This window comes from Umbelopsis ramanniana, assembly GCF_025399195.1.
Source record: "Umbelopsis ramanniana AG unplaced genomic scaffold K450scaffold_11, whole genome shotgun sequence".
NCBI classification, from domain to species: Eukaryota; Fungi; Mucoromycota; class Umbelopsidomycetes; order Umbelopsidales; family Umbelopsidaceae; genus Umbelopsis; species Umbelopsis ramanniana.
In genome coordinates this window covers 148,915-167,646 of record NW_026252097.1, presented here as the reverse complement: position 1 = coordinate 167,646, position 18,732 = coordinate 148,915, and the positions used below count along the sequence as shown (strand labels likewise).

Sequence of the window (18,732 nt, the reverse complement as noted above, 5' to 3'; positions counted from 1 at the left end):
GCAACTGATTTGCATGCCATATTTATAGCAGGACTCAGCATTCTTAGTATAGCCGGTGGAGATGGACTTGTTGAGAAGCTAGTAGCAGCAATCCTCGGTACCGAACTGGATTCTACCGAAATTTCTTCACAGAATGGAGCATCCGCAAGTTGGCAGGTTCGTCATCGACGCCAGTGTCCTTGCAGCACAGGATCTGTCCACAGTCCACTATCACCAATAGCTGCTGCGAAGGCCGTCGGCATGGACATCTGGTGTCATAGACGTAAACAAGTCGTGAATCGAGTATGGGATTTGCATCAAGATAAACTGGTGAATAATATCGACGCCAGGGAAGTCATATTTATCACACACAGATGGAGTGATGTTGAAGTAAGTTATCAGGATACGACGAACAAGAAATGGTGGAGAGATGAAACAATCAGTGAAATGTCAAAGAAACTACATCGAATCAGAAGGACTTTACGGAAGCATACACGATATGTATGGATGGATACAATTTGCATTGACAAGTCGAATTTATCGGAGCTTGATGAAGCCATTCGTTCAATGTACAAGTGGTATGCCAACTGTGCTGCTGTTGTTCTGGATTCTGATACTCCTCTGAGTATATGGTGCAAGAGAGGCTGGTGTCTACAGGAAGGTGCTGCAGCTGGCCGTCTGTGTGGAATTTCAAAAGAAGGAACCCTGGTGACCATGCAAGAATTAGCCGATGAGCAGCACCATAATCTCTGTACTTTAGATCTTCACCTATATTATCGACAAGGGAATGCAGCTGAAATATTGGCGAGAATGGCTGTTCGAGAGACAACACGCGAAGAGGATATGGCTTATGCATTAGCAGGGATATTTTCGATACACTTGCCATTGGCGTATGGAGAAGGGCTCGAATCTCGTAACCGACTATTGCACCAGCTGGCAATCCAAAAAGGCGATCTGTCTTTTTTAAGCTTCCAGAATACTCAGGCGAACTTTACTGGCTACTTACCAGGTACTCGTGATGCTATCCATTTGGTTGCACACTGTGAAAGAGCTTCAGTACCGATCAACGTCAGTCACTTTGGTACATTATTTGAGGTCCAGCTTGTCAAAGAAGAAGATGTAAAACGTGTACTGCAAAAGCTGAAAGGTTGGAAGATCCTAAAATTTGCCGAAGGTAGATCCTTAGGAGTAGGAGAACTGACAGAAGCATTAGATGAGACAAAAAATCCAAGCTCTTCGTGGACGGACGTTGCTATCATCCACGATATTAGATCCCTTATGTTAGTGAAAGCATACGGCTTAGATCGGCAGACAGGAGGAGGGCAACCGATCAAACTCTGCTATCGGTTGCAGTGCTGCCAGATAGAAGAAACCGAGTTCGAAAGACTGTTTGAAGAGACCGATGCTGAATTTGAAAGAATCTGGCTAGGCGACAGACCTGTCGGAGTAGGAAGACTCAAAGCAGCCGGAAGTCAGTTACGAAGCCGTCGGAGAAGAAAACAAAGAGATGACCACATAGAAGAACAAGCTATTTCCGATTTGCAAATCGTAGAAAATGAATGAATGCTATCTCTGTAGGTTATATATGAGTTGTTTGACATCGTCATTGATAATGGTCATCAGTCATCCGCTGTATTATGACGGTAGGAGCTACACCTTTCCTTTTTTTCCTTTTCAACTTCAACAAATAAAACAAGAGACAAGGCGAACTTTTGCCCCAGGTATTTATTATGATCCAAGAAAAAATATATTGGTTGGTGCGCCAATTAAAAATCAATTAGGAAGCTTTCGGCACAACCTATTAGTCCAACGCTGATTATCACTAGAAATTTTCTGGTATATCAGTGTTGATCATATGGATGCGATGAAATGGCATCCAAACGAATATTATAGTATATAAACCAGCTTACGTATAAGTGAGAATCTTAATTCACAGGAGAAACCCATCTTTCCACTGTAATAAGGAAAATCGCATCAACATTTCAATTCATGCTCACAAAATAGTTAGAATTTAGCTCAAAGGATTTCTTATCATATTTTTGAAAATAGCATGGATAGAGGTATTTCCATTATGCCAGTAAAAATGTGCCATTGCAATGGCATAAATTTTTTAAGCGGAAAAGAATGATACATAATTTTCTTTCTTAGGCAGTAGCGCTAGGTAATAGAATAATTGATGCTTTAACCGACTTTATTCATAATACCACAATGTATTAGATATAGAAGATAGAGCGTGAGATATTAGAGGTAGCATGATTAAGGTCCAATATCAGAGCTTTGACATTTCAATTGAAAACTTGTCATACTATATGCGAGATCCTTAAAAAATAAGAACAGCAATGTGATTTAAATTGTTCGGGAAGGTATTTCGAATACTAAGTTTGGTTCATTTAGAATGCGCTGACAACAAAAATGATAGTTTTTTCTTGCTATAGTGCAATCAAACTTTCTAATTAACTCAGCCCTATAACTTAGTAATTTACTCTTTCCGAACATTAGCTTTGCTGATATCAAGTGGTTATGAGATCAGTAGCTACGTTTATGTATATCTTTTGTTTGCATGATGGCGCCAAAATCTATAGCGTTATATTAATAATACAAGCCAAGTCTTCAATGCAACAGATATGGTATTTATGAATTGACAATGTATCATTTCTCAGTCAAATTATTCTAGGTTAAGTTGTAAAAGACAGTCTGTGCTTCTAGTACCAACTGACAGTCCGTTAAATAATTCTCAGAAAAAAACGTGTCTTTATTAGAATTGAAGGAGTCCGGTTTTTATAGCCCTCGTGGGTCTTTACACAATGAAGGTTCGAAACAAACAATTATATCGAGTAATTTATGGTGAGGTTGGCAATTAATGATTAAAAAATATGGTGAAATTTTTTTCTGACAGGGTGCTATATAGCGGATTGAATAAAGAAAGAGAGGCATAAAAAAAAAGGTAGCTTGGGAGAGCAATATTCAAGGAACGGGACTGAAACAGTTCAATAAATTCTAAGAATAGAATGCGAAAAGGTGTAATTGGAGAAACTTCTCTATTAGGGACCAGAAAAGAAAATTGAGGAAAGAAGTATATAGTTTACTAGATAGAACACCTCTCCGAAAGACTCTTCCCCGGAAAGAAGTTACGGAATGTCGGTAAGGTCTACTGGGATCATCAGAGGTTGAATGAGACATAATTTTTTTGCAGTTTCAAATTCCAAGTTCTGACTCCTTGGCGCAATTGGTAGCGCGTTCGCCTCCAGAGCGAAAGGTTAAGTGTTCGAGTCACTTAGGGGTCAATTTTTTTGATTGGCTAGCCTTTATTCAAAGGCCGCTCATCAACCAGCGATGAGGTATTTTGCGACTGAAATTGGAAACGATGGCGGCAACCTTCACCAAATTCATTTGTTTGTACTTCTCAGAGACCCTGCTTTGTCCGAAATATTTTCCTTTAACCATTAATTTTACAGCAAATTTTTGGCGCCGCTTGTCTACATCAAGGTGTACAAAGCCGCTATTGAACATCTGGCCGCTTGTAGATTTGAACAACCCAAAGAATCCTGCGACCCAGTTTACATACAATCCACCTTTAAAAAATGAAGTAGTAAGTTCTTTGAAATATAGTTGCTAAATGTTTTTAATGAAATGTAGTAGATTGTGCGTGACCCTCACAGAGTCAATGAGCTTGCATACTTTTGTTAGCATTATGAATAATGTCTCATTCAACTGACTTGATCACTCTATTGGTTCGCTTGATTCGATTTGAACGATCGGATTTCTTTTGGCACACAATAGGCATTTTAAGGCTGATTGTTTCTTTCATGCCAGATGGCGTATAATTCAAATGTAATGCTAGCGCTATTTTCTGTGTAATGGCAGAAATACTACAATAAGGCGCTAGAAAGTTTCTTGGAAATTTGGGTAATGATTCAATAATTAACACAGAAGTCTTTGATTATAGGGATGAAGGCTGGTTTTCAACCGAAGCGCTGTTCAAGATGGCGCTAATTTGAAGTAAACCGAATTGACGAATAAAAGATACGAAGACAGTAGAAGGGAATAAAGGATGACCAGTAGCGTCTTCAAAACGGTGTGCTAATTTGAAAAGCATACTCGTAAACCGTTTTGCACAATAGGTAGAAGACATTTAGGCTTCAATGCGTAGGAGGTAGCTTCAATGTAACACTCAGTATGTGAAAAGATAATCACTGAAAAAGAAACGGTCTGAAAAAATGGCTACATATGCTAGTAAAAACTGGTCTCGATAACATCAAGAAAAATTGCAACATGGTAATTTTGAACTACAGGGAAAATTCATCGTTCTCGCTGCGATTGGTCTGTCGGGACAACAACAGTCCCACCTAAACCAAAAGGCACTGTTTCATAATTTTTTTCTAACGTTACTGGTTACTATACTCTCATTCGAAATTGTAATGCTGCGCATAGGCAAACAAGGTTCGACCAAACTGGTTTCCGGGCTTTTCAGCTCACCTGTAGCTGTCCGAGCTCATGCAAGACGATTCCCCCAGGCAACACAATTTCAGCCACTGTCATTACGACAATACAGCCAACAACAACAGCAGCAGCGCTCATATCGAGGTAAATATATAATGCTCGAGAAATACACAACGGTCGAGCGCATTGGCATTTGCGCTGTTGGTTCTAGTACTGACGCATCTTGGCATTTGCATTTCAGAAAAACTATTTTCTGCTTGGAAAGACACCAAAGTCAAGTGGACGCCTATTCCAGTTGGTCTCGGTATCGGGTTTCTATGCTTCTTACAGTATCGACGAGTGGTGAAACGAGAGAGAGAGCGACAAGATGGTGATGAAGTTGTTCGTCGAAAATACGTAGCCAGTGGACCATGGCAGGTTCATGTTGCAGCGGCCCTTCCATTGAGAAGCATGTCCCGACTCTGGGGAGCTTTCAATTCGATCAATATTCCCGAATTCCTTAGACCTGCTGGATTCAAGTTATATAGTTGGATTTTTGGTTGCAACCTAGATGAAATGAAGGTCAAGGACTTGAAAGCCTATCCCAACTTATCTGCATTTTTCTACCGAGAATTGGAAGAAGGAGCTCGACCGGTGGCCAATGCCCCTCTGGTAAGTAATTTATTTACAAACTCAAAATGTCCCAGTCAAGAAGTGCTCACCTCTAATATGACAGGTTTCGCCATCAGACGGAAAAGTTTTACATTTCGGTGTTGTAGAGGAGCGCAACATTGAACAGATTAAAGGCGTCACCTACTCTTTGGACGCTTTGTTGGGCATGGATAACAGCTCTACAAGAGCAATTGAAGATGTACGATTCGATCCTCACACTGGTGCTGTCGATGAGGAAGAATTTGCCAACGTCAATGGAATCAACTACTCTCTAGATGACATGTTGGGATCCAGCGATAACGCAGTGAAGACAGCAAGTTCAGTTGGACCAGATGGACTTGCTCGAGAAGCCAAGGATGATCGATCCAATATGAAATCCTCAGAGCTTGTCCGACTTGCCGATGTCGAACCTAGCGGTGACTTGAGCCACAGGACCAAACCTGGCAACTCATTGTTTTTCGCCGTCATTTATCTTGCTCCAGGAGATTACCATAGATTCCACTCTCCCGCTGACTGGGTTGTTCAGATGCGTAGACATTTTGCAGGTAAGAATCAGCGACATGTTTAGAGAAGTCTTGTACCTTGATTGATGAACTGACCTTTCCGTTACACCCACAGGCGAACTCTTCTCTGTTTCGCCCTACTTTGTGAAGCTTTTAGAAAACCTCTTTGTTCTTAACGAGCGTGTTGTATTGATGGGCAAATGGCGACATGGTTTCTTCTCCATGATTCCTGTTGGAGCCACCAATGTTGGTTCCATCAAGATTAATTTCGATGAGGCTTTGAGGACCAACCGCAAGGAGGATCTTGCCACTGGCACTTATACCGAAGTCTCCTACAAGTCGGCCAGCAAGCGACTGGGTGGCAAGCCCGTTTGTCGTGGCGAAGAGGTTGGCGGATTTTATTTGGGATCCACCGTTGTCCTTGTTTTCGAAGCTCCATCCAACTTCAAATTCACTCTTGAGCAAGGACAGAAAGTGAAGATGGGTCAAGCTATTGGTAAATTTGAGAAAGAGGGTTCTGACAGTGATTCTATAGAAAAGGAATAATTAGGTTGCATTCTGTGGTTATGGCATGAATGAAATAAAATAACATATGTATAATGCTATCGTCAGGGTCGTTCGACGCTCTGACCAACTTAAATTGGCGAACAGTAATGGTGTTGGATTAGTGTTAAATTTCATAAGCATACTGGACGATCTTCGTAATGGCCATTCGCAAAAGGGACTGATATGCATGCTCTCAAAAGTCAAATAAGCTATATACCCTTTACTAATCCTTTTAATGCGTAGTTTTATTTTAAAGAGTTTATGGTTTGGCGAGGGTGTAAGGGTGGGTGATAAGGCGAAAATCCACACATATGCGGGGGATTATGATGAGTTATCGGGAGGACAAATAGAAACTAGTTTACATTGTAAAGATGACAGGTTGACAAGCACAAGACAGCCAGTCTCTGAAAACGAGGGAACGGTAATGACTCGAACGCGTTGTCCTTTAGACCCTACAAGCTCACTGGTGTCGAAGTTGGGCTGATTCCCTATGAAATAGACATCCGGGCATTGTTCAACGATGAAAGGGTCTCGATCTTGGAATGGATAGCACCCTAGAAGAATAATGAATCATGCGTAAGTCAATATTGACAGGGCAATCAAGCTGAACATGTAATACTCACATAGCGTATCTGGAGCGGATGGTGCAATGTGTCGCCAGGACATTGTGAATTCAGCCAGTTGGATTCGTTCGCAACCCTCGGTATACCTATCAAGATCATCAATCGTTTGTCCTGACGTTCCCAAGAAACTGTTGATTCATCGTTAAACAACTTGTAAATACGAGTAAGATGTGCCATCAACGTACCTAACACCATCTATTTCACACCAGTGTGGGTTGGTAACGGGCTTGAGAGACGATAGCTTGTGAGAAGTGGTAAAAAGTGAGTGATGCAAGGGTTGTTGTGGAAGGTGTGCGTTTGAAGGGTCGTTCTTGCCAGGCATTATATCTACGTTGACACTTGAACATAACTGCTGAAGGAACTTATCCAATGCCATGACAGGAGAAGCATCATAGATAGTTGAATCGTAGCCGTATTTTTTCTACAAGCGAGATTGAGGCGTCGTTGGTTATAAGTTGGATACTCAAATCGCAGCTTGACCTTATGTAACGTACCGGTTTCTTGTCATCCACAATAACCTTCCTTTCTGTGACCGAATTTCCAGCTAGTACTACTTTAACAATTGATTGTGAAGCTTGCGAGTCCTATGGTAAAGGCGACCCAAGAGCGGTGGTTCGACACGTCAGCAACATAAAATACGTATCCACATACCGGCTGCCACATACCTGACTATCTCCTAATTCACCGGTGAGGTACTCTAGTAGCATCTCAAGTCGCATACTGCTGTCTCCACCTGCTCCGAAATTCAATCCCGAGAGCAGCGCAACATACTTGTTGTCAGGAGTGTCTGTAGTATAGAAGTTAGTATCCTGACGTGAGATGAGCGCATAGAGTCTGTAACGGTATCTCTTACCAATCTCCATTCTAGGTGTAGGATTTGGATCGGGTAAACCGGGTGTGCAAATATCTACTACTTCGAACTCTCCATAAGCGTTTTCCTTGCCCAACGCCGCAATGATGGTTCCTATGAAATTTGTAGGAGGAAGTTTAGCAAAAGATGGAACACCCGACTGGCATGAAAGCTTTCGTTTAACAACCAAGGCTCCATCTTCACTACCGTCTTACCTGTGACTAGGTTTTCAGATTGCAATCTGGTGCCGCTCAATACAACTCTTCCGGATTCATCTTCCATGGCCACCGTGGCATCCGCGCTAACATATTTTGGTGGTGGTGGTTGGGAGACAATGTAATTCTGTAGGAGATAAATTTAATTCTCTTGGAGCGACAAGTTTTTCCTTTCAATCCACTAACGATGCTCACCTCTTTTGTAATGTCTTCAAGAATATTAGGCTTGAGAGGCATATCCATATAGACGGTTCCAATGATATAGCACAATTTGCCAGCCTCCACATCCAGCACCTTTGAGACATACTCGGTTTTCTCTACGAAAAGCGTAATTGGTTAACCTTCCTTTCACGCCTCCTGTAGAGCCTTGGGTGGCTAAGACGTACCTGGCAAACCTGACCATCGCTCCCGGGCTGCCTCAAGGGTTGCGGCTCTCAATTTTGTAAGTCGAATAAAATAGATATTGGCATACTGCTGACGAAAAGTCTGTTCATTGAGAATGTACGGGTTCTCAGCGTCAGACACTTCAGTGTACTCGGCTGTCTTTCTCAAAATCTCGTCCGGCACCGTAAAGTCTTGATCGGAAGGGGTGGAGAGCAATGGTTCCTTCCTGTGCAATGCATCAGACAACAGCAATTAAGGTTGGTATATGAGAATATAGGATCACTTACCCGTCTTGACTGTGCCCGTCATCCATCGCGTGCATGATGTCGGATTTGGAACGTCAGAACAAACTACAATTGTCAACGCGCGCGCCTGGCTTTCGCCGTTTTTGTCCAAGATTTTGCCCAAATTTTGTGACCGCGACTGTTCGAGCACTCCAACCTTCCAATGGCCAAAGGCACACTGGACAAAATTCAGAATGCCATCATAACCACCGTCAACTTCTCACCGGTTGTGCTGGTTGCTCTTCTAGTTTCTTGGAGCTATCTCGCATACAATTTAAGCTTTTGCTGGACTTTGATAGCTGATGGAAATGTCCTTCAAGGTGAGACCATGCTCCAACATGGCCACAATCGGTTGATATTCAGCTAATTCTCTTGAAAATCAGGCATTGCATACCTAGTCATATTCCAACCGGTATCAGTGATGATGGTGTGGTCTTATATAGTAGCTGTCCGAACTTCACCGGGCTATACTGCCAATGTAGGTCGTTTTGCCCTGTATGACGGATGAAAAAAGTCCGATGAGTGGAGGTTATCACTGACCATGCCGTCTGCAGTTCCCTTTAGCTTCACCCAACTTGACACAACAAGAGGATGAGACCCCAGCCGGTATCAGTCAGAGTTTAGGAGGTAATGCAAGATCTGATGTTAGTGTAGCCACAACATATTGACACTTCAATCCAGCAGATGTTGGTATGCAGCCATTATTACAACGAGGATCTCGGCCAAGTACAGTCATGGTCAAGCGAGATGGAAGAGCACGATTCTGTCAAAAGTGTAATTTACCGAAATACGACCGAACACATCACTGTCGAACATGCAAAAAGTAAGACTTGACTTTAGCAATATTGTCAAACAGGGCTGTCAAAATGCCCGCCATGGGAATGCTATAAGACTCACCAAAATTTCTCCGCTTATAGATGTGTCTTGAAAATGGACCAGTAAGTTACTGAACGGCAGAGTAGCTATTGGCGTGCTAAGAACATGGAGAATCGTATGCTGACCTTTGTTATGGTGGTCATTTTTAATAGTCATTGTCCATGGTATGTTGAGATCTCGAGCGTATAATGAAGCTAATGGCATCTGTACCTAACCTGCTTATTTCTAGGCTGAACAATTGCATTGGCCACCAAAACCACAAACCTTTTTATCTCTTTCTAGTCTATTGCAGCTTATACTGCATCATCATCTTTGCTACTACTCTTCCAGAGACACTCAGGATGGTCAATCAGCCATTGGTAAGTCGCTTGCGTGTAGTAGCAATAGGTAGCCTACCATTGAACCAATGCTGTGATTATAGGGTCTGTTCGGTCTGGACTTGAATTGGCCTTTTCTGGTGTTCTTCTCGGGTCTGTTTGGCCTCTTTTTAGTACCCTTCACAGGCTTCCACACCAATCAATTAATGCAAAATCGTACAACCATCGAATCTTACGAACGATCCAACTTTATCATGGGGCATCGAAGAAACCGGGATGTCCTGACAAGCCGATATTTTAATGCCTGGAACCTTGGTAGAAAGTAAGTATCCTATGTGTATCAAATTAGATAAATTCTGGCATTCTAACCCCACTCCACTTTGAAGGGAGAATGTTATGCAGGTGTTAGGACCCAAAGTTTCAAACTGGTTTATTCCGACCGGCAAACCGCAAGTATCCGTGCTAGTTATTATGGTATTGTGTGGCAAGGGATCTAATTAAAACTTTTTTACAGAGAAGGCGACGGTACGACATATCCACTCAGTTCTTATGCGTATGATACTTTGGTAGAGGAAGAAGATGTATCTGATGGTGGTCGGGATTTGGAGCGACAGTAGGCTAGGAGACCATTAGTGTAGTAACCAAAAAGTAGAACGGCTTTGTTCATATACCATATCTAAAATTAAATAGCAGTTGTTGAGCAGAAACCAGCAAGTTATATAAAAACTCAATTAAGTGAAAAGAAACAATACGAATGAGCGCTGAATTTTGCGTATTTCACACATGACTACACTAAGAGGATAATCAATGCACCGTCTGTAAGGTGATGTGGTCCAGTGGCAACAAGCTTAGCGGTACCATTGTCGTCCCTTGTTACCATGACGTGCAAATGGGTCAAAATTTTATTAAAATGGGAAAAAGCGTGAGCCCGACGTTTCGGGCAATTTTACTTTTTCACTCTCCTTGGCAAGATTAGCATGACCAAGAAGTCCAAACTTGAATCTGGAGACCACGATCCCAGAGAAGTAGTCGACCCACCGCCTCCGTACCTGGCACCAGAACCCTCTAACCAAGCCACGCTATACGAGAACCCTTACCCGACTGTTCCGGAAGAGCTTCCTGAACCCTCCGCTCCGCCTGCGCAAGAAACCGCCATTTATATTCAAGACTACAATGACCTTCCTCCCAGTTTACCCGTCCTGCAGACCAACTCCCGACATGACGTTGTCCGTCACGGTGGAATGAGAGGTCACTATGGAGAGCGTCAGGCTTTGCTCGATGACCGAGCTGAAGTATACTATCGTTATCAAGGATTCCCCTCTGCAGCGCTGATATTTCTATTAGGATGGTAAGTGCCATTACGTGGTTTTCACAGAGCAATACCCTAGCTAATCTTTTGTTGCTTTGATATAGGCTGTGCCCTCCTCTGTGGCTCATAGGCGCTTGCTGCTGTATCAATAGTCGCAATCCATTTAATGTGTGGTGGGCCCGAGCCTGTCTGGTCATGTTTTGTTTCACAGTCATTTCCGCTGTTATCGCTGGCAGTATCGTTGTCACCGTTGGTCCGGAAACTTGGCGCATTCGGATAGCATTCTGGTTTGAAAAGATCAATAACCTGAAATAGCTTTTGTACTTTTACTTCTCTTATTTTTCTAATATAACTTTTGTCCCTTTCATCACATGTAAATTGGTGCAATTATATGAGCTGAGCAAATGGTGCGTGGTTACGACAAGGAACATGGCTAGCAGTATCGACGTTATCTCATTTGGCTCCAGGAGTAATTACCATTGTTGTCTTCTCCGAACTCACCCTACTTTCTTGGAAGTGGAACTTCAAATCATGCATCTAGCAGCATAGCCCTCTCCCTTGGTGTTTCAGTCTGACCTCATCCATCTGGATGTCTTGTATATGCATCTAATGGAAACAGTATAGCCGTGTCATCATCAATGGAAGGAAGCAATTCTGGCTTGATAGAAAATATGTTTCATTCGTGAAGCCGTCAGGCAAGAAAGAGCAGCAGCGACATAATTTATAATCAAGGGTGATTGGATGGGAGGTTTTGGGCGGCGTGCAGCCATTTCCCGCTGGCTGAGAAATAGACCTCAATTTTTAACATCAAAATCTTTTTCTTTTTAAACTCTTCACTGCTGAACTACTGCTGGCATCGCCATGAACGACACAGCCGACGTACAATTTACCAACGATTCACAGCATTCACTTCAGTGGTCCGCCTTTAAGCCACGTGCCATAGCTTCCAAGCCGCTGCCGTTGACCAATTTTGACAATCCTCTGCCATTTATAAGCATCGCTTCTGACCACGACAAGCGCAAGTGGGATAACCAAGGTGCAATGGACGAACATGACCGAAAGAAACATGGTGAGCATTGTTCAATAGACACTCTCTCTGCAATAATTTCATGTAAGCTTATGTGCCTTCCCACTCCTCTAGTTAATGACACTCGTTCGCCTTCGTCTGATGGCCATAGCTCAGGTAATTTTTTTTTCCCGCTTCCGACAACAGTAACATTGTGGCATATGCTCGGCCTTCATACACTAGCCTAACCCCAGTTTCCTCCTTTCTACCCACTCGCTTGCATTCATTTTTTCTATCGTCTCAGACAAAGGGTTTGGCGTGGAAATGGTAAGTCAATTTTTTTTATTGTATAAAGCAAAAGGAATGCTAAAATAGAGACAAATCACAGGATACTACCGAAGCAAAAGCCAGAAGAAAAGCACAAAATCGAGCAGCGCAAAGAGCTTTTCGAGAGAGAAAAGAAAAATACGTGCATGAATTGGAAACCAAGATTAAGCACATGGAGCAAGCTCATAAACAGGAAACAGATCGTCTGCTGGAAACCAATCAAAACCTCATGACGTTGATTCAAAAGTTAGAAGCTGAAATTGTTCACCTGAAAAGCAAAAGTCTATCGTCGATCAACACACCCTCCTTGTCCATGAACACTCCTGAATCTGCTGCCGACAATATGCGATCCGATTATTCAGGGTCCCCTCGGTCTGAAGACCGCATCCGTGACCCTGACGCCATGGATATTTCAACTGGCCCCCACGAGGAAGCGTCCACTCCCAGTAAATCCAATCTTGGTTCCAGACATTGTGGCAGCGGCTGCCACACTACGAAAGACGGAGTGTCATTTTGCGAAAAACTCAAGGACGAAGTTTGCACATCAGCATACGAACGATTGTTATCTGAATCGATTTTTGACACTTCTGGTGAAGTCAACAATTCGATTGAACCTGTGCCCATCGTGACTTCACCTATCAATGGTGACGGCATGGAACATTCAAAGCAAAGGCGCAGCAACAAGTTCTCCACATTCCGGAGGAACTTTCTACCTGACAGCCCAGAAGAGGAAGACAGCGATGAATACGATTTAGCCTCTGGAACATCGGATGCTTTCAAGCATGAGCCTCATCCAGCAACCATGCAACCTGGCAAGCAACTCATTACCTGCAGCCAGGTGTGGGAGAGATTATGTGAGCACCCACAGTTCGAGGAGTTCGACATCGACGAACTTTGTGTCCAACTCAAGCTCAAGGCCAAATGCTCTGGAAGCGGCCCAGTGATTGAAGAGGATGAACTCCATGAAGTGTTGGAAGCACTTGAATCCAAATTAGCACGGGATTCACGCCGTTGAATTCTCACGAACCCTGTTTACGATCTCCCATTCTTGTATTTCTACGTTTTCTCTTTGCTGCATTAGAAGTCATCCCCGCATTCGTTTTTTCTTAATATTCCTAGCCATTTGTTCTTTCATTTCTGTGCAAAACATTAAACATGAAAAAAAATATGTATTCTCTTTTGCCACCGTACGAGCAATCATACTATGCATTTTGATGCCGAGATGACGGACGAACCTATTAGATTTGGAACCAAGTTAAAAGTCCCCATGGGGACCATCAGGCCATGATACGAGTCATATATTTTCCCATGTGAAGAGGGCAGTCTCAGGGTCCTACCTTATAGGATGGACTTGAAACAGGCAGACGAGCAGTGATTGGACACTGAGTGAGACCTCTACGCTATTGTTGTTATTTGACTGGCGTAGTTCAATGCATTCCTGGAACAAGAACATTCCGAGAAATCTTCCATGTTTTCATATAAAAAGGACCCTCTATTTTTTAGAACCCTGAATTGTACTCTAAATTGTCCGTTACATGCTTTCCCGCCTCAACACACCGCTAGCCCAGATCATCATTCTGGGCTTCGTCGCCTTCTGCTCTCCAGGCATGTTCAATTCCCTCTCTGGTCTTGGAGCAGGAGGCAGAATGGGTTCAGATGTCGCCTTGGTCGACTCCGCCAACGCTGCCCTGTATGCTTGCTTTGCCATTGTTGGTTTCTTCGCTGGTTCTGTGGTCAACACCTTTGGTCCCAAGTACACCCTTATGGTAGGTCGAGTGATATAGCGCGCTTGATCTGTTAAATTTTCAATCATCTCACTCATTCAAACCTCTTATCTTTTTTTTTATTAGGTCAGTACTTTAGGTTATATCATTTACAGCGCTTCTCTCTGGGTATACGATGTCAAGGAAAATAGTGGATTCGTTATCGCTGCCGGTGCCATTCTTGGTTGCTGCGCTGGTGTTTTCTGGACAGCACAAGGTGCTATCATGATGGCTTATCCAGGTGAACAAGAAAAGGGTCGTTTTGTATCTATCTTTTGGACCATTTTCAATCTTGGTGGTGTCCTCGGCTCCCTCATTCCGCTTGGAATGAACTTGACCAATGGTGGTCATGGTGGTGTCTCCACTGCTACCTACACAGTGTTCGTCGTCATCATGGGCGTAGGTACTGTTCTTTGTGTGCTCATTGCCCCTCCTTCCAAAGTGGTTAGAAAGGACGGCAGTACAGTTGAAGTGCACGCCAATTTGGGATGGAAGGAAGAACTCAAGGGTGTCCTTCGAGTTGTTTCTGAGTGGCGCATTCTTGCTTTGATCCCAGCTTTCCTTGCCTCCAACTGGTTCTATGCCTATCAATTCGGCTTGAATGCCATCTACTTCGATATCCAAACCCGTGCCTTGAATGGTGTGGTTTACTGGGCTGCTCAAATTCTTGCCTCCATCATGTTGGGTTTCCTTTTGGATTACAAGGGCCTTCCCCGTCGCACGCGTGGTCTTCTCGGTTTGGGCGTGACAGCTGCTGTCTCTATGGCAGTTTGGGCTGGTGGTCTTGCCTTCCAACTCACCTTTGACCGCTCTTTCTCTACCCCCATCAACTGGAACACTCCTGGATTTGGTGGCCCGTTCTTCCTTTACTTGATGTATGGCTTCACTGATGCTCTTTATCAATCCTATCTCTACTGGCTTATGGGAGCCATGAGCAACGACTCCAATACTCTTGCTCGCTATGCCGGTTTCTACAAGGCTGTTCAATCCGCTGGTGGTGCTATCTCTTTCGGTATTGATGCCGTTCACACCGACCTTGTGATTGAGCTCGCTATCTGCTGGGCGCTGGTCGCCATCTCTTTGCCCTTGATCTTCCTCGTCGCCCGACAAGTCAACAATACCAATGTTGAAGGAAACGTAGATGTAGTCGGCGGAGAAAAGAGAGATTTGGAGAAGCTTGATTCAGGCAAAGGCACCATCATGAACAAGGACGATGCTAGTTTCTAAAGCGAATCGGTTTGAATGCTGCATCATAGCGAAAGCTCTTCACTGTATTTGTAAAGAAAACTATAGTTATAAGAGGCACATTGTCTTTACTGCCTCTTTTTGTTTAATTTTCACCCTGTATTATAGCTTGCTGTATTTGTGCCTTCTCTATTGGCAAATATATATCATTTTTACTATCTCAAACACTATATGTTTGTTGGTTTCATGGAAAACAGGACCCTTGACTGGCTATAGCGCATTGATTAGCTAAACCGCGTTGATGGCACGCCAACGGGTTGCCCCGCAAAATGTACCTGAAGCACAGTCTGTGGACTGGGGCATGATGTGTCAATGTTCTTGGCTTTGAAACGGTCTCAGCATGAAACCTCTCATTTGACAGGACATGCACCCTTTGTTAAACCTTGTTTCACTTGGGTTGCCTTTCTGCCGCTTGGACCCGTTTCATTTCTTAAGAAAAATGATTTCCCGCCAACGGGATATGTATTTTGTATTCCAATCCAGCCTTTGCTAAACATGGTATAACTCATTGTGTTGATCTTGTAGTTATGGTTAACTTAGTGAGCTAAGCTGTGTTCATCCATCTCAAGACGGACAAAATTTCTAAAAAAGTGCATTTAATCTCGGTGGACTATCCGGCAGATTTTCAGTAACAATTTAAAAAGATCTATGCCGAGATTTGATCTTCACAGATGTTTGTAACTGCTTTGCAGTGATCATTGGGCTTGGGTTTGTTTGGCTGGCATGGCGGCTGGGTCTCTGATCTGTGATTCTTGAGTAAGAGAGTATGTACTCTGCTGCGTTGGTCAGTCCTCTACCAACCAAGCATCTAGCAAATGTTAGGCCGTTGATACGTGATCCGTCTAGTTTTGCCTGTCAGGAACGACGGGCAGCTTGGTTATTGACAGTAACAAGTTGGACTAACTGCACTTGCGATGGGGGAGATGAGGATATAACGGTGTCAAAGCCGAACTCGATGTTATCGATCGGTTCAGGGCGAGGTTGACGGAAAAGCAATATTTGTGTGGAACGTCACTATATTAGCTGGACCAAGTACATGGGTCTACTACGAAGAGTATTATACAAAAGCGAAGCCGTTGGTTGTTCCAGGAAATTATCGTTCTGGCCAGTCAACTGCACTTTGCCTGTTTTTCTGTCCATACTAATTGGTTTACGCATAGAAGGCTACATCATTGAAACGCAAACGCCGATTACAAGTATATGCTTATTTAAATACCTAGTGAAAAGGACAACTTCGTAACAAAATAGCTATATTCTCGCCACTTTTCCCCTGAAAGAGTCCCAAGTCCATCATGCTACAAACTCTAGATATGAATAGGTTGTCCTCCCTAGCGTAGTTCACAAAGCGATGCACTTCCGTCCATGCTACTATCAATGCTTGAAGGCTGACCAAATCCTTTGACCGAAGCAATTCTCATGTCTTTTGTCTTGACTAATTACCGTATTTCCACTTGGCGAGGAACTTGAGGACCACTCAGTGTGATGTCATCACCAAGGGTATTTGATCAGTCAGTCAGGTACCTCCAGTTCATGTTCATTTCCCCACACCTGTCTCACTATAAATGCTCATCCCGACGTTGTTGATAGTTTCATACTTCCACCCACTAAAACCTTCATCTTGCCAATGTAGTCCCACCATTCACTGTGAATCCACCGCCTTTTCTTCTTTGGTATTTACATTTATCTAAATACGTAAGTCAAGTGGGTAATAAAAGAAAAATGTACAATAGTGTGTGATAAGGAGCAAATGCTCGTCCGTAGGGATAAAAAATTACAAACCGTCTACACGTCTTTAACTCCATCCTCAATGTCAGAATACTCTGCTTGCACCTGGAAATATTGATGTTGTCTGTTGGTTGGCAACAGGCTGAATTCCTGACACTTTTCAAAAATTCGCCCACTGCCTTTGGGAGGGACGGGCACGGGGATCAGCACGCTATACCATGGACTGGTCAAGGTGCATTAGTCAAGGTGAATCAATGGAAGAGCTGGTGGCTCATCCTGATGATGATGAAAGCACTACTTACTTTTTGTCGGAGATGTTGAAGAAAATTTTGAAGTTCTCCTTGACACCAAAGTCATACATATTTACAAATATCTGCGGAGACAAGAGTTAGGCATCCCATCAGAAAAATAACAGCAGTTCTATATGAGACGTACCTCTCCTTGGGTCTTGTGCAAGCCCTTTTCATACTGATTGTTGTAAAATTCCACAGTGGTTTGTCCAGTCAAAAGCTAGTTGAAAAAGGTAGGGTTAGATAATTGAAGATGAAATGAAAAATCTACTGAGCGCCACTTTACCAGATAATAATGCCAAGCACATAAGGCGGCTAAACATAGAATACAATAGATGAGGTTACTCAAAATGCTGTTCCTGCCTTTCTAAGCATGTATCTACAACACATACCGATGGCTACGCCCATACATATGGCCAAAATATAGGAAAAGGCCACAAGCGGTCTAGGATAGTAATATGGCCACTGGAGATTACGGATTAAGATGGGTTGGATTCGGAACAAAAATATCCTTGTTTTGCACTTACTTCCGTATTGATGAAATCCAAGGCGATGATGAAAGGACGCCAGGCAGCTAAGGCAAAATAGGTTGCCGACACAACCAAATAGGTCATAAATAGGACAAAGTATCTGTGATTGTTGTGTCCAACGCAGTTGTGGATCCATGGGCCTTTGATGGTGATTAATTTTACTCCGAAACCGTATCCTTTTCGCCGCCAGTCAAGTAAATGATATACACGTTGGAATTTACTTACAGTGGTGATCAAACTTGAGGACACACGAGTTGCAAATACTACAATGATGAGCCCGCTCTGGCTTTGGTAGATGACCTATTGGTCAAGAATGAGGCGAGGTGAGGGGAGGGTTGGGTGGGAGGGCGGACAGTGACAATGGACACCTACACTTTTTACAAGTCTTTGGGTAGACAGAGTATTCTTCCAGTTCTAACAAAACCTCTCTGATGGACGTTTCGGTATCCTCCTATAAAGACAATAAAGAAAAACGTTTAGCCGTGACCTATTAATAAAGGGGGTATGAAGGCATCTTACCTGTTGGTGAGATTCAGCAATGGCTGGATCTGATTCATCAGCTCTGAGTCGTGGATCCATACCAGGGCGATCCAATACATTGCCTGGCGATGTGACGATAGCCATGTAGTAGTGAAAGAAAATACAATACACCATGTAGGCACTCCATGCTAACATAGTAGCAATGTAGATTTTCCCCAAGAATCCAGCATCGGACCACCGATGGGTGTAAGGGAAGACCACTAGGTAGTAGCAGAAGACACACATGGCCAATAGCACCAGTGCAATGGCGATAAAGACCGGCCCAATCCTGTTAATGGCTCTATCGACGATTTGCACCATGGAGAGTGTAACGGTCTTTGGGGAGGAGA

General features: G+C 43.3%; 8 protein-coding genes and 1 non-coding gene across 9 annotated transcripts; 7 read left to right on the top strand and 2 right to left on the bottom strand.

Annotated features, from left to right (window-relative positions):
- Positions 1-240: 240 nt before the first annotated feature.
- On the top strand, positions 241-1,542 carry K450DRAFT_278483 (uncharacterized protein; the record flags this gene model as incomplete). Its single annotated transcript, XM_051593297.1, has 1 exon — positions 241-1,542. The coding sequence occupies one exon, from the start codon at positions 241-243 to the stop codon at positions 1,540-1,542; it is 1,302 nt and encodes a 433-aa protein (XP_051447101.1).
- Positions 1,543-3,190: 1,648 nt separating this feature from the next.
- K450DRAFT_t35 lies at positions 3,191-3,263 on the top strand. The gene has a single exon. It is a non-coding gene; the product is annotated as a tRNA-Trp (tRNA).
- Positions 3,264-4,366: 1,103 nt separating this feature from the next.
- K450DRAFT_184931 (uncharacterized protein) lies at positions 4,367-6,210 on the top strand. Its single transcript, XM_051584414.1, has 4 exons — positions 4,367-4,563; positions 4,661-5,070; positions 5,135-5,615; positions 5,689-6,210. The coding sequence occupies exons 1-4, from the start codon at positions 4,398-4,400 to the stop codon at positions 6,117-6,119; spliced, it is 1,488 nt and encodes a 495-aa protein (XP_051447100.1). The 5' UTR covers positions 4,367-4,397; the 3' UTR covers positions 6,120-6,210.
- Positions 6,211-6,335: 125 nt separating this feature from the next.
- On the bottom strand, positions 6,336-8,851 carry K450DRAFT_229002 (uncharacterized protein). Its single transcript, XM_051587019.1, has 10 exons — positions 8,479-8,851; positions 8,194-8,417; positions 8,003-8,124; positions 7,808-7,934; positions 7,596-7,706; positions 7,408-7,529; positions 7,237-7,326; positions 6,928-7,163; positions 6,743-6,870; positions 6,336-6,673 (listed from the first exon to the last, which is right to left on the bottom strand). The coding sequence occupies exons 1-10, from the start codon at positions 8,511-8,513 to the stop codon at positions 6,441-6,443; spliced, it is 1,428 nt and encodes a 475-aa protein (XP_051447099.1). The 5' UTR covers positions 8,514-8,851; the 3' UTR covers positions 6,336-6,440.
- Positions 8,192-10,423, top strand: K450DRAFT_228991 (uncharacterized protein). The gene is made up of 10 exons (XM_051587018.1): positions 8,192-8,795; positions 8,859-8,953; positions 9,030-9,102; positions 9,157-9,298; positions 9,393-9,413; positions 9,504-9,515; positions 9,581-9,710; positions 9,773-9,990; positions 10,055-10,117; positions 10,183-10,423. The coding sequence occupies exons 1-10, from the start codon at positions 8,639-8,641 to the stop codon at positions 10,283-10,285; spliced, it is 1,014 nt and encodes a 337-aa protein (XP_051447098.1). The 5' UTR covers positions 8,192-8,638; the 3' UTR covers positions 10,286-10,423.
- Position 10,424: 1 nt separating this feature from the next.
- K450DRAFT_228988 (uncharacterized protein) lies at positions 10,425-11,764 on the top strand. Its single transcript, XM_051587017.1, has 2 exons — positions 10,425-11,016; positions 11,082-11,764. Exons 1-2 carry the CDS (start codon positions 10,646-10,648, stop codon positions 11,290-11,292), a joined length of 582 nt encoding a protein of 193 aa, XP_051447097.1. The 5' UTR covers positions 10,425-10,645; the 3' UTR covers positions 11,293-11,764.
- On the top strand, positions 11,566-13,360 carry K450DRAFT_228987 (uncharacterized protein). The gene is made up of 3 exons (XM_051587016.1): positions 11,566-12,013; positions 12,288-12,310; positions 12,372-13,360. The coding sequence occupies exons 1-3, from the start codon at positions 11,839-11,841 to the stop codon at positions 13,323-13,325; spliced, it is 1,152 nt and encodes a 383-aa protein (XP_051447096.1). The 5' UTR covers positions 11,566-11,838; the 3' UTR covers positions 13,326-13,360.
- A 484-nt stretch (positions 13,361-13,844) lies between these two features.
- Positions 13,845-15,419, top strand: K450DRAFT_228981 (uncharacterized protein; the record flags this gene model as incomplete). The annotated part of the gene is made up of 2 exons (XM_051587015.1): positions 13,845-14,076; positions 14,161-15,419. Coding segments are annotated over 2 exons (1,372 nt in total), but the record flags the coding sequence as incomplete, so codon positions are not given.
- Positions 15,420-17,100: 1,681 nt separating this feature from the next.
- Positions 17,101-18,703, bottom strand: K450DRAFT_269546 (uncharacterized protein; the record flags this gene model as incomplete). Its single annotated transcript, XM_051592929.1, has 9 exons — positions 17,101-17,266; positions 17,346-17,416; positions 17,479-17,553; positions 17,620-17,648; positions 17,726-17,798; positions 17,861-18,003; positions 18,089-18,163; positions 18,236-18,314; positions 18,383-18,703. 9 exons carry the CDS (start codon positions 18,701-18,703, stop codon positions 17,101-17,103), a joined length of 1,032 nt encoding a protein of 343 aa, XP_051447094.1.
- Positions 18,704-18,732: the final 29 nt, after the last annotated feature.

Excerpts from the sequence above, each read along its gene's own strand:
- K450DRAFT_229002 (XM_051587019.1), bottom strand. The coding sequence starts at position 8,513 with ATGCACGCGATGGATGACGGGCACAGTCAAGACGG. Across the intron at positions 7,707-7,807 it reads ATCTGAAAACCTAGTCACAG|GAACCATCATTGCGGCGTTG; the intron begins GTAAGACGGTAG and ends CAAATTTCATAG. Across the intron at positions 7,327-7,407 it reads GTGAATTAGGAGATAGTCAG|GACTCGCAAGCTTCACAATC; the intron begins GTATGTGGCAGC and ends CCTTTACCATAG.
- K450DRAFT_228987 (XM_051587016.1), top strand. The coding sequence starts at position 11,839 with ATGAACGACACAGCCGACGTACAATTTACCAACGATTCACAGCATTCA. Across the intron at positions 12,014-12,287 it reads GCGCAAGTGGGATAACCAAG|ACAAAGGGTTTGGCGTGGAA; the intron begins GTGCAATGGACG and ends CTATCGTCTCAG. Across the intron at positions 12,311-12,371 it reads AAGGGTTTGGCGTGGAAATG|GATACTACCGAAGCAAAAGC; the intron begins GTAAGTCAATTT and ends GACAAATCACAG.
- K450DRAFT_228988 (XM_051587017.1), top strand. The coding sequence starts at position 10,646 with ATGACCAAGAAGTCCAAACTTGAATCTGGAGACCACGATCCCAGAGAA. Across the intron at positions 11,017-11,081 it reads CTGATATTTCTATTAGGATG|GCTGTGCCCTCCTCTGTGGC; the intron begins GTAAGTGCCATT and ends GCTTTGATATAG.
- K450DRAFT_228991 (XM_051587018.1), top strand. The coding sequence starts at position 8,639 with ATGGCCAAAGGCACACTGGACAAAATTCAGAATGCCATCATAACCACC. Across the intron at positions 8,796-8,858 it reads TGATGGAAATGTCCTTCAAG|GCATTGCATACCTAGTCATA; the intron begins GTGAGACCATGC and ends CTTGAAAATCAG. Across the intron at positions 8,954-9,029 it reads CACCGGGCTATACTGCCAAT|TTCCCTTTAGCTTCACCCAA; the intron begins GTAGGTCGTTTT and ends TGCCGTCTGCAG.
- K450DRAFT_184931 (XM_051584414.1), top strand. The coding sequence starts at position 4,398 with ATGCTGCGCATAGGCAAACAAGGTTCGACCAAACTGGTTTCCGGGCTT. Across the intron at positions 4,564-4,660 it reads GCAGCAGCGCTCATATCGAG|AAAAACTATTTTCTGCTTGG; the intron begins GTAAATATATAA and ends TTTGCATTTCAG. Across the intron at positions 5,616-5,688 it reads GATGCGTAGACATTTTGCAG|GCGAACTCTTCTCTGTTTCG; the intron begins GTAAGAATCAGC and ends TTACACCCACAG.